We start from the raw sequence: 13,225 nt of genomic DNA on the forward strand, positions 1-13,225 counted from the left end.
TCTGCTCGCCGAGCTGACGTGTGCAGCTTTGCAGGGTGAATGTCTAGTGACAGCCGCCTTGGCCTGGATGCCAGGTCCTCCTAGAGGGGGCTCCGGCGACTGGTGCGGCCCACGGGAAGGCTGCCCACGTTCCCCAGCAGCGGGCCGCTGTCCGGGAGTGGCCGAGAACTCAAACAGGCCCCGGGCGGGATGGACAGCTCTTGCTTGCTCGCATGCAGTTTAACGTTGGACACTTCCACCGCTACCATCTCTGGCTTTAGGGCTTCAATAGTTCTGTGTGCCCTTAAAAACAGACAAATTTACTTGAAATTTCCAAATCCATAAATGGATTTTTTAAGCACTTGAACATTGCTGCATTGGCAGGGAGAAGGTAGCCAGTTTTCCTCAATAGGTTTTTACAAGAAATGCAGGTTCTAAGTGGCAGTGGCTAACTCAGGGGTGGGGGCGACACGGGGGTTTCGATTCATGAAAGCAGCGCAACTGTTTTCTCGGAACTTCTCGCTCCTCTGTGTATTTGCTGTGCTGCGTTTAATGGATACAGAGCGTATATATAGAGAGAGACAGAATATGTGAAACTGTAAATGTAAAAGCAACTTACTCTAACTTGTAATTTCGGCGGCATCCATGTTTTATTAGCGACATTATATATAATTTAGAAAATTTGTACTACTTCGCTTAATACTCCCATTTTTTTTTAAGAGTGAGCACACGTGCACACATGCAGGGGCAGAGGGAGGCTCTCCAAGCAGACTCCCTCCTGAGCGCCGAGCCTGACTCAGCTCAATCTCATGACCCTGAGCTGAAACCAAGTTGGCCACTTAACTGACTGGGCTACCCAAGTGCCCGCCCCCAAATTTAATTTTTTAAAAATATTTCCTTTGTGGGGGCACCTGGGTGGCTCAGTGGGTTAAAGCCTCTGCCTTCGGCTCAGGTCATGATCTCAGGGTCCTGGGATCGAGCCCCGCATCGGGCTCTCTGCTCAGCAGGGAGCCTGCTTCCCCCCCTCTCTCTGCCTGGCTCTCTCTCCTTGTGATCTCTGTCAAATAAATAAATAAAGTCTTTAAAAAGAAAAAAATTTCCTTTGGGGACACCTGGCTGGCTCAGTTGGTGGGCGCTTGTGGCTTTTGGTCTCGGGGTTGAGTTCAAGCTCCCAGGTTGTGTGCGGAGATTACTTAAAAACAAAACTTTGCAAATAAAATACCTCCTTCATAGTGTTCCCCCAAATATTCATCAAAACCTGCTTTGCTGGACATACCCACTAGGCCTGCAATGACAGTGCAGTCTGTTTAATGGGTGTTTTGTAATTTGAAAGTAAATTGAGGGGAACGTGGTTATCTCCGTCGGTTTAGTGTCTGCTTTTGGGTCACGTCAGGTCCTGCTTGGGCTCTGTACTCAGCAGGCGAGGAGGTGGGGGGTACAGGGAGTCTGCTTCTCCCTCTCCTTCTGCCTCCTCCCTTTCTGCGCTAATGAATAAAATCTTAAAAAAAAAAAAAAAACCTTGTTAAAAAAGTAAACTGAAAATTTTCAAAGTTACCCCCAAACCCTCCATCTTACTTTTTTCCATCCCCTTTGACACATGTGTTTTTTTTTTTTTTTTTTTAAAGGTTTTATCTGTCAGAGAGATCGCAGGCAGAGGGAGATGCAGGACTTAATCCCAGGGTGCTGGGCCGAAGGCAGACACTCAACCGGCTGAGCCACCCTGGTGTCCCTCCACACGTGGTTCCCTTCCCGAGCAGATGTGCAGTGCACCTGAAAGGTGCGGTCACAGTCGAGCAGGACTGGACAGGCCACGCCTGCCCCACAGAAGCCTGCGGGCTTGGGTCCGCTTCAGCTCGTCACAGACAGCCCCACTTAGGCTGTGGCAGGAGCAGCGGTGTCTCCCCTGATCTGACGCTGCTGAGCGTGGGCGGATTAGCGAGCAGCTGGTCCCCTTCTGGAACGAGGACCCATCCAGATCCTGTCATTCAGACTGTGTTCTTCTGTGCTCTCTGCCTTTTTAATCACGTACTTCCTTTGGCTGCCAGAAAGGCCTCCCCGAGAAACAGCTGGAGATTTTCTAGGGTTTGGAGGCCGCTTGGGCCTTTGTTGTTCTGTGCAACTATGCCCTGGAGGTCCGAGCCTGCCTGGTCCTGGGTGCTGAGCCTGGGCTCCGTGGTTTGGGAGGGCGGGCCTGAAACTGCTCTGGGCCCTAGCGGGACCCTCCTGTCTGGTTGGCTCCTTGGACTCAAGGACAAGAACAATGAAAATGTGGTTGGAGGGTGAGCCAGACCCCACCTAAGGAAACCAGAACGGTGCAGACCCCCACTGGCCTCGGGGAGGGGATATGCCGGTTTCGGGCTGCGTTTGGGGAGTTAGGGCCTAGAGGGCTTGTTGGCAAGTCTGTCCCCTGAAAGTCCCAACTCTTTGAATGGTGTGACCACCTTTTGTCATTGCTCGCCTTGGCCAGGTAACAGTTTCCAAGGGCCCGCCCGAGGGAGCAGCATGGTAGAGGGCAGACACCCATGTGGGAGAGGCGTCTGTGCTGTGAGGACGTCGCCTCCTGAAGGAGCAGGGCTGGCCCGCAGGGGGACGAGTACTCGTATTTGGCAGAGGAGCTGGTCGGTCGGAGGCCTTCTGAGAGGGCAAGGCCGTGTGTGCTAAACTGTGAACTAGACTGTGAGCTCCTGACGGGCACAGCTACCGGCCGGGGCATCAGTCCTGACCTGTCACTGCTTTGCTGAGACCGCAAAGGATTTCACCTGAGTGAGGAGGTCCCTTCTCTCACCCTATTAAGACAATACACGCCAGTGGCTCCTCGGAGCGCCTGTGCTGGAAGTGCCTCGTACCTCCCTCCTGCGGCTCTTCCTCCCGACAGAAGCCCGAGGCTCCTGGTCCGCCTGCTGGCGCACCACTCGAGGCTCGTGGAGAGGACTTTGCCCAATTCTGTGCCCGAGATGTGGAGTCCTAATCATGCTCGTTGTCCTCTCCAGCTCTCACGTCTTCCACTGGGATCCAGACCCCAGGCCACTGCAGGTCTCCCAAGAAAAGCTGTAGTGATAGATTGCGTGAGAGCAAGAATTTCTCGCTTTCTCTGCTGGGAACTGTAGGGAGTGGGTAAGTTTTGGAAGAGATCCACTGAGACCCTTGGCTCCTAGTGGGCCCTATCTATCTTTCTGTCTCTCTTTGTGCAACACCAGAGCTGTTCATTTCGCACCTGTTAGTTCTGAGGCCAAGAGGCGTCCGAGCGCCCCCAGCATAGCACACAGCTTAACCAGGTCCGTGTCTCTGGTCGATTCACTTTTACTTCCCTTTATCCTCGTCACTGCCCACCAACTTAAGCACCGAGCATCCTCTGACATGGGGGAGGGCTGTTAAAAGGTTGCTGGGTTCCATTCCATAGTTTTGTTTTTTTTTTTAAAGATTTTATTTATTTGACGGATACCACAAGTAGGCGGGGGGGGGGGGGAACAGGCTCCCCGCTGAGCAGAGAGCCTGGTGTGGGGCTCGATCCCAGGACCCTGATCATGACCTGAGCCGAAAGCAGAGGCTTTAACCCACTGAGCCATCCAGGCACCCACTAGTGGGTTTTTTCTAATGTAGACTACAGGACTGTACATGATAGCTGTTCCTTTTGATAGCATCACAAATGCTTTGGATCATGTTGAAAAATGCTGCCTTTGAACTAAAGAGAGGGCACCTCTGGCCCCGCCGTTACAGACATACCCTTCTCCCCTGGCGCTGGAGTCCAAGTTCAGAGCCAGTCTGTCCTTGGGACTGAAGGGAGTTTCCTGTGTAGCCTGTTTAGGACACCGGGAGGACTGGCGCAGCGGAGGATCAGAGCCGAGGGCGAGGTGTTCGCGTGGCTGGGGGGTTTGGGATGCACAGCCCGTGGCAGTCGGCTCCAGTCTGCCGCCCCCTGCCCCGCTGCTCCTCGGGAGGCTCTTGCAGCCTCCGTCGACCAAGATGCTCAGCGGGCACCGAAGTAGTGATTCTCCCCTCCTCGTAGCCTGAGATCTGTGGGGCTGCCGGAGGCGGCGCTCTCCCTGCACTTGGGGCCTCAACGGTGGGGCTGCCGGCCTTCCTAGGACGCTAAGCCTGCTCTGAGGGGCAGGACCGGTGCATGCTGGGCCTTTGCCCTGTGGACTCACCTGGGAGACGGATCGGGAGGTCTTCTCAGCTAATGTTTGCTATAGAAACCCAGCTACCTGGGGGCAGTCATCACATCCCTTCTAGACTCAGGAGTGACCCTAACTTCTCGCAAGGAGATGGACCTTTCTCTGATGCGAGGTAAATACGCTGCTTTTCTCCTCAGCTTTCCCACTTCCCCATTAGACGGTCTCCTTTTTGCTGTACCGACCTGCCTGTTGGGGCTCGCGCTTCACGTCGACCGTGCTTTCCTGTTGCCACATTTTTCTCTCTCGTCTAATTGAGAAGGGAGGAAACCCAGAAATAGGTAAATGACTTCATATAGTTTATATAGTTTATGACTCCCTTCTCCAGCCACATGTGAGCATTTCAAAACAGCCTTTACCACCTATCAAGCAGCAACCCCACAGAAGGGGGCTGGATGGGGGAGCTGGGCCCCAGGGGCAGTGTGTTCCTGGAGCTGTAACCAGGGCTCCTTAGCTCTTGTGGAGAATCCACTGGAAATGACCTCAAGTTTTTTCCAACGGGTCCATGAAGCTCCTTTGCCCTACAGAAGGGCCATCCCTCACCATACCCCAGGGCATGTCTGGGCCGAACAGTACTCAAGTACTGTTTCTCATTTTCCCCCCCTTTAAAAGAGACCTACCGCTAAAGCCCAGGGGACACGGGACTACTGCATGGAACGGGAGTGCCCTCTCCTGCGACAGCGTGACAGTGACGGGAGAGTGGCCACATCAGAGTGACCTCATCATCGATACTGAGGAGCCAAGAAACAGCGGCCAAAGTTGAAGATAAAAAGAATTTAAAAAGTATCATTACTGGGATAAAAAAGAGGATACAAGTAGTGTGACTTAGACACTCTTCTTAGCAGGGAGGGTGATCTGCCAGTTGAGAGAAGGAAGAACCAACGGCCCCAGGAGCTGAAAGCTGCTGCCTCAGAGCACGGAAGGTGGAAAGCTGTCGCTCCCTGACCACGTGTGTGTAATAGCTGGATTAAACCCAAACTGGTTGCGGCACATGAGACAGTGACACCGGTGTGGAATTGACGTGGATCTGTCCACAGGACAACTGCTTAGTAATTCCACCATCAGGAAACGGACCGACGTAAATGTTCACTTAAATAATTATAGGCTGTTAGAGATGATAAAGTCTTTAAATTTGGTAATGATATTTACCCCAGTAAATATTAAGTGTTTTCCAAAAGCATATATCATAAATGATCTCACCTTTTTTTGGGGTGGGGGGAACCAAGATTTTTAAAGGTAGGAATATGATTTTTTAAATTTTTTTCTGTATTTACCAAGTTTCCAACAAAGAAAATACATTTATAGTCAGAAACGTTATTTTTAAAAAGCTGTTGAAAGGGGAGATGTGCGCAAAGAATCCATGGAGGTTCTCATGACGAACTTCGCAGGTTAGATACATTTCCCCCGTTATTTCCCACGACCTTGGGGGTGAGTACCTTACCTGGGCCAGGACTCTTCCGGAAAGTCTTTTCACCCCCGCCCTCCCAGAATGACAACACTGGACAACACTGCCGTTAAGACATGGCAGTGTCCTGCAGTGCTCAGTAAAAACACTTCCTCCAAGGCAACCCCCCGCTTGCCCCCAAGCTCACCCTAAACAAATAGCTGCTTTTACTTACTAATACTCACTCTGCATATGTCTTTTTATATCTCACAACCATCTGAAGGTGATTATTCTCATTTTGCAGAAGAAATCAAAGAAGAGAGGCTGAGTCATTTGCTCAAGGTCACACATGTCAGGTGCAGAGTAATTCAAACCCAGGTTGGCCCGATCTCAAAGTATGAGCCCAGCTCTTTCTGTCCGCAAAGAACTGGCATCACCACCGAGAAAGTCACTAAGGCCTGTCAAAAACTCACTACACACCAGCTCTCAAAATCTTTAAAAGCTGGGTAAACTTTTAGGTGATGGACTAAGAAACCTCCATTTAAAGCATTTTTAAACCTCAGCAAAATTAATGACTTGTGCCAAAGGAAAGGGAAGGTACCAGTCTTTCTGTTCAGAAACTATTTGAAAAGGCATATTTACAAAGACAAACCATCTTCTCCATTGTATTAAGAAGGAAAAATCCACAACCTCAGTCCTCTGGGGCTGAGACGCTGAAGCAAGGGTTCTCCGTGGCAGCATCTGCAGTGTAGGTACCAAACTGCTCACCCAGAGCTTTACCTGAACCGTGCCAGACAGGGGCTCTGGGAGCTCAGGTAAGCAGCAAACAGAAACCGTCATCACTGACTGTTTTCCATTCCGGATTTCTTACCTGTATTAAATTATACTTCAAAAGTAGATCCCAGGGGCGCCTGGGTGGCTCAGTGGGTTAAAGCCTCTGCCTTCAGCTCAGGTCATGATCCCAGGGTCCTGGGATCGAGCCCCGCATCGGGCTCTCTGCTCGGCAGGGAGCCTGCTTCTCCCTCTCTCTCTGCCTGCCTCTCTGCCTACTCGTGATCTCTGTCTGTGAAATAAATAAAATCTTTAAAAAAAAAAAAAAAAAAAGTAGATCCCAATACTATCTCTGTATCCTGTCCTGATCATTTTAAATAGTAACAAATGATTTAATGCTTCCATTACTATGCCAAGACAAAAATAGAGTAGACTGGTACAAAAACACTTCGATTGGCTAAGCTGGAGGGTTTCTCATGCAACACTACATGTGTTGAGAAAAACATCCAAGTCAGGTGCCTGATTTTTAAAAGAAACCACTGAATTGTGCAGAATGAGATTTCAGTTTAATCTGCACCAAACGGACAATTCCAGCAGAAGTAAACTACGCCCCTCAGTTGTGATAGTCTGATTACTCCCTAAAAACGAACTGTTCTAGAACCTGCCCAGGTAGCCTTGTTTGCTAGCATATACCCACTCCCATGGCTCATCTCAGACCTCAGGTTCTAACATGCTGCGCTTTGAAGTTCCAAGGAACCACCAGTCTGCAGGAAGACAGACACTCTCGAAGGGGCAAACACCTGTGCTGCCCAACATACGCAAGAGCCTCATGAAGTCAGGCAGGGCCTTTCTCCCCGATCCACAGAGGGAGCCGTCTGGCCCAGAGTTCATGCTGCCTCCTAGAAACAGGTCCAGAAAAGTTCAAATAGAAAAGCCCCAAACCTATGTCAATGTTCCCTTTCCCCTGGTAAGGAAAGACTAATCTGAGTTTGAATTTCAGTTATTTAAAGAAATTTAAATTCATTATAATAGTATCAGCACCAAAAACCTGGTCTTTAAGATATTCTTAGATACATATTTTTGATTAGATTTAAAACTATGAAATGTGCGTTTCTTGGCAAGTTACACCAGTGATTCTTTACTTAATTCACATTTCCAATAAAAGCTTAAGGAAACAGACAAAAATACAAAGGAGGAGAAACACAAATGATGCCTCAAAACAAAACGATTTAGTAACAGAAAAAAGTCTCCACGCTCAGTGTCCGTCAAAATTTTAAAGTTATCCCAACAGTGCAAATGCTCAACTCACGGTCATATACTGAACTAACACCTGTCCCTGGAAGCTGCAAGCTGGAGAGTCACCCACTTCTACTTATGATCACACAAACCATCTAATATGCTTACGGTTCAGCTTAAAGCAACATTTAATATTCTTTAGAAGATGGAATCTGTGACAAGTTCAAAAGGAAAACTTGCTTTAATGCAGCTGTGCTCAGACGTCTATGTGATTTCCTCAGAAACCATCCTGGGCTTAGCCAATCTGGAAAAGGCAGTTCAAAGCAGCGTCACACTGGCCGCCTGAAGGTACCCTTGGAGATACTGGAGCGCTTCCGCATTGAGGCTGGTGCTCACCATCGATGGAACCTACGAGAGATTGGAAACACGCTGGTTGTCCGGAGATCCTAACAAGCCAACACAAGCCCCCATCTTCTGGAGCACCGCCAGAGCTGGGGAAGGGCAGTGAGCCACCAGGCCCTCCTGGATGCTCACGATCTCAGCTGCTTTATGCCTTCAGATCTGGACAGGTCTAAAAAGCAGAGCTGTAGGGCATCACTACTGTTCCGTGTGGTAGTGGCATTGTGGGGATTTGAAAAAACAAAGACCTTACTGGTTAGTGATGCATGATTAAGTACCTACAGGTGAAACAGATGCAACAAGAATGGCAGAATACTGGTGATGTTCGAAGGTCAGCATGTGAAGGTTCGTTATGTGGTTTCTATGAGTTTGAATCTTGCCATAATAAAAAACACTGAAAAATATACATTTTTCTCAGATACTATACAAGGCTCTGTAAAAGGTGCTGGATAATGCAACTCTCCAGCCATTATGTTTACTCCATAATCCAGTATTTGAGTATGCTGCAGTTAATTTAAAAAAAAAAAAAAGCCTAGATTTCAGGTGCCTGGGTGGCTCAGTGGGTTAAAGCCTCTGCCTTTGGCTCAGGTCATGATCTCAGGGTCCTGGGATCGAGCCCCACATCGGGCTCTCTGCTCAGCAGGGAGCCTGTTTCCTCCTCCCTCTCTGACTGCCTCCCTGCCTACTTGTGATCTGTTATATAAATAAATAAAATCTTTTTTTAAAAAATGCCCACATTTTGGGGCGCCTGGGTGGCTCAGTGGATTGAGCCGCTGCCTTCGGCTCAGGTCATGATCTCAGGGTCCTGGGATCGAGCCCCGCATCGGGCTCTCTGCTCAGCGGGGAGCCTGCTTCCCCTTCTCTCTCTGCCTGCCTCTCTGCCTACTTGTGATCTCTCTATCTGTCAAATAAATAAATAAAATCTTTAAAAAAAAAAAAAATAAATAAAAAATGCCCACATTTTAACAGAAGAATTATTTCACTCTGGGAAATAAATACATTTCTATTCAAAGACTTTCAGAGTGCCTGGCTGTCTCAGTCGGAGCATATGTGACTCCTGATCTTGGGAGCTGTGAGTACAAGCCTCATGTCAGGTGTAAAGATGACTTAAATAAATAAATAAAACTTAAAAAGTGTAGAGAGGTGAGGGGCGTTGTATCTCTTGCTTTGTCCTTATTCCAAAAGTCATTTGTTTAAAATCTACTTATAGCACACATCATTTTAACTAAAGGAAATTAAGGCCTAATAGTACCTTCTTGCCTTCCCCGAAAGGGGTTCGTTAATCAGAGTTCTTGGACAACACACTCACCCTTCCTGGACAAGCAGTAGAAAGCTTGTGAAGTGACTGTGCCAGGTGAATTTTGGGATTGTTCACCAGCTGACCGACAGGATCATGCTCTTTTTTCCCAGCAAATGCCAGCTGTGAGAAGGCGGTCTGATACCCTGGTGTATCTTCTATGTCAATAAAATGTTCTTCATCAGGAATGGTATCATCTTCCGGTAACTCAAAAAGGCCAATCAGAGACTGTAATAAAGGAGTCCTGGATTTGAAGCAAACAAGCAGACAAAAGATTAAGCGAATACTTCTGAAGATCTAAACAAGCAGCAGCAACTCCTCAGAGACACAAACCACAGAGCCACAGTCTCAAGAGGTGGAAGGGACCTTTGAAATGGAAGCTGGACACCAGTTCTCACACCTATCCTCCAACACCGCTCTTCTCTTCTTTTAGGCCACAGCACGCCAATTTCCCTTTCGGAAACTAACTCCGTCTCCAGAGCTGTCCAGCTGGCTGTGTGATCCACTGCCCAAGCAGAAGGCCGTGTGACCGAAGCCAAACCAGAGATTCACTGCTCTCAAAGTTAGAAGAAACGGGCCTCAAATCATCAGATCCCTTTCTGGAAGAGTGTGCCTGAGAGAACCCAAAATGAGGCAAGGTTCTCGCAACATGTCCAGAAAAGTCAGGAACACCAGTCACGGGGCACAAGCACGTAAGATTCTCTCTTAGCCTATTCAATTTCTCCACTTGAAGATTTAAGCCAATTAGTTGGGCATCTGTCATGAACACTCCTAGAGATCATGCAGACCAGCGACCTTCACCAGATTCTCAAAGGGGCACATGAACCCCCTCCGATAAAGTTAAAAATCAGGAAACCTCTTTCGAGGCCCAAAAGGACCCACATGTCCTGTCTTGGATCTGATGGTTGCTAGTAGAGAACCTGCGATCAGAATCGAATTCTCAGACCTCAGGAGAATAAGCTTGTTTTACTTTGCAGTCATAAGGGAAGGAAGCTGTAATTCCCAACAAGTTTAGAGTACTTACCATAGCTTGGTATACTCCGTGTCCATCATTGGGGGACATTCTGTTAGCAATTTCGTTATGCCAACTGCACAAATCTTTTTCTCTACATTTCCAGATACCTTCTGAATTTCAGGAATAATGATTTTTTCCAAAACCATTCCAAACATTCTATTAAAATAGAATATTAAACTATCACTATAATTAGTGACTGTGAAATGCTTAGATGTTATTTACACTGACTCCTTAGGAATAGAATAAAATCCAGAATAACAGGGCTACTGTTTTTGGTCAGCTGAATGGCAGAGACCTGGAGATGACAAAGCCACAAAGAAACCTCAAACCTTGGCCCTATGGCCAAGTGCTGCCAACAACTTCTGTGAAATACTACAGTCTGTGCTCATGGGAAATATTTACAGCCACTTTTCTGTCTCATGGTTTGTTTGTTGTTTAATTACTCAAAAAATCTTTGAAAAATTAGTTAAGAGAAAGAAGAAAAAGAATTACCCATCACACCACTATCCAGTAATAACTAGTTTTAACATTACTGGATTATAAACTTCCCAATATCCTGTACTTAACGTACATATAAGGATATAAATGTTAATGGCTGTATTATAAAAATTATTTAGCCAACAATTCTAATATGTTGTTGCAAACAATCCTAGAAGCAAAGTTTTTAATGATATTAAACAATGTAAAATCTTCAGTTTCTACTTCACTAGAATTACCTGAAGTGGAAACAGAGGGTATCAAAGATACTGGACACTTTAATGCTCTAGGTAAAGAGTGCATGTTTTTTGCTTTATATGAGCACATCAATTTACCTTACCCACTAGCAGTTCCTGAAACCAATTTCCTCACAGACCTCTGCAGCTGGAAACCATATTTTCTGGTACTACTTTTTCAAGTTAGTTCATTTTTTACATCTCAGTTGATCTGGTATTTTTTTGATATAATACCAATACAGGGATCTCACTGGTATTTTTTCTCCAAATTTTCTCTTGTCATTTTTTTCTATCTTTCCTTTCCCTATGAAATGGGAAATCCCACTTAACTAGATTCTTTGTATATACACTAAGTGAAAAGCAAAGACTTTCCATCTGCAAAATCACACTACTGGCTTTAACAAAGGCAGGCTCCTGGAGACAAGCCCAACCACCCAGAATCACACAGAACACCAGCTATGTAGAAGGCGGGGTAGGAGTTAGAAAAACGTTTGCAGGGATTTTCTTATTTGCAACTCAACAGTCCTAAGAATATTTTGAAAACCACAAAGATACTGTAGCTCCACCAAGAACTATAAAACCATCCATAAAATAGAAATACTGGTTGGTGCTAAAAGAGGTCTATTTTTTTTTCTTTAAAAAACAAAATACCGTAAATAATAAAAACAAACTTACTTTGGTTGTATGCCATCAAATATTTCTTGCAGTGCCAGTGCCCCATATTTTATGCAATACAAGTTAATAAAGACTAAGAAACCTGTTGAAAGGAGAGGCAGAATATCAGTACAAGGACTCACTGCACTAAACAGGCAGCTCGCCACGTCTGCCATGTGAGATAGACATCACCATTAAACCCAACGGCTAACTTTGGCGTCAGTATTTGGCTTTATTACACAATTAACATATAGTACAGACAAAAAATGTTTTGATATCTGAACTCAGAAACTAACCTTTGGAACACAATATATTTGAAAGTGACTTAGTATTTGGAGAATACAAACATCTTAAAATATTTTACACAAAAAGGTTATAACTGATAAAACATTTATATGTAACCATAAAGGCTAAAGGTTTTAGCTACTTTCCTTCATTATTTCTGTAAGAAGAGCCAAATGATTTCACTTTTTTTTTTTTTCGATTTTATTTATTTGACAGCAAGAGCAAGAGCACAAGACGGGGGGAGGCAGAGGGAGAGGGAGAAGCAGGCTTCCTACCGAGCAGGGAGCCCGATGCAGGGCTCAATCCTAGGACTTCAGGATCATGACCAGAGTGGGAGGCAGATGCTTAACCGACCGAGCCACCCGGGCGCCCTGATTTTACTTACTCTTGATAAACTTTGTTGTTTTGGAATTCTGAAGTCTTTGGAATAGTAGAATGAAGATTTGCTTCCTATACTGATCAACGGACTCACTAAAGAAGGTATAAAAGCAACAATATATAAGTCAGCATCGTCTGAGTAACCACAGTCCTTGCTAATCATACAGTGGGGGTTAGACTCATACTCACGGAGGCATGTGCTCTATTATACTGTTTAGAAGATAAAAACCTTGGTGGTCATTGGCTTTGGATGCAATTAGCTTCTGGAAGACACCTAATAACCCAGGCTACAACAAATTAGATCAAATAATACTCAGTTAAAGAGGCAAGGATTAACTATTCCAAAATTGACACTGTTATTTGACAGGCGATGTTTTGGAAAAGGGTGCATGCTACAATGACTAACGTTTTCGCTTTTGTTCCTACTTCTAAAATGGAGAGAGAAAATATCCCATCACAATAAGCCTTAAAGTTAAGTTCTTGAAATTAACCTATCTGGCTCTACTTTTTTATTTTCTACCATGGAGATAATTAAAGGATATCTAATTGTAATAAAATAAACATTAATATTTTCTACTAACTACTTTGTTATATTTTAAATTAAGAATTTTAAAAAATCTGCATCCTCTGTTTCTCTCCGCTACCTTACAAAATGAGTTACATCAAAATAAGCCCCACTCACAATTTTGTCAGCCGCAGCACTTGCTATCGTGTTTGAACCACGTTCTAAGAACGCTTGGAGAAGCCTCACTAGAGCAGGGATATTTCCTGTTCTTTCCCAAAGCACTGGCTGAAGGAGATGAGGAAATAAGGCCATATAAGAAGACGGGATATCATTTTTGTGTGTTTCCAGAAGCAAAGACATCACTTGAAAGACGTATGGAATAAATTCTGTTGATAGAAGTAAAAACAGAGCTGTCAGCTTTGTAACTAATGACTCCC

The 13,225-nt window shown here is 45.8% G+C and overlaps 1 protein-coding gene across 1 annotated transcript in view; it reads right to left on the reverse strand.

Moving 5' to 3' along the window:
* Positions 1 to 7,291: 7,291 nt before the first annotated feature.
* Positions 7,292 to 13,225, reverse strand: part of CSE1L (chromosome segregation 1 like) — a 47,544-nt gene continuing 41,610 nt past the window's right edge. Inside the window, exons 19-25 of the mRNA XM_080813366.1 lie at positions 12,966 to 13,174; positions 12,473 to 12,570; positions 12,291 to 12,376; positions 11,642 to 11,723; positions 10,263 to 10,409; positions 9,251 to 9,482; positions 7,292 to 7,950 (exon numbers count right to left, since the gene is read on the reverse strand). Of these exons, the coding sequence (XP_080669492.1) occupies positions 7,861 to 7,950; positions 9,251 to 9,482; positions 10,263 to 10,409; positions 11,642 to 11,723; positions 12,291 to 12,376; positions 12,473 to 12,570; positions 12,966 to 13,174 (944 nt within the window). The 3' untranslated portion in view covers positions 7,292 to 7,860. The remainder of the gene's footprint in view (positions 7,951 to 9,250; positions 9,483 to 10,262; positions 10,410 to 11,641; positions 11,724 to 12,290; positions 12,377 to 12,472; positions 12,571 to 12,965; positions 13,175 to 13,225) is intronic.

The sequence above is a fragment of the Martes martes genome, assembly GCF_963455335.1.
Source record: "Martes martes genome assembly, chromosome: 9".
Classification (NCBI taxonomy): domain Eukaryota; kingdom Metazoa; phylum Chordata; class Mammalia; order Carnivora; family Mustelidae; genus Martes; species Martes martes.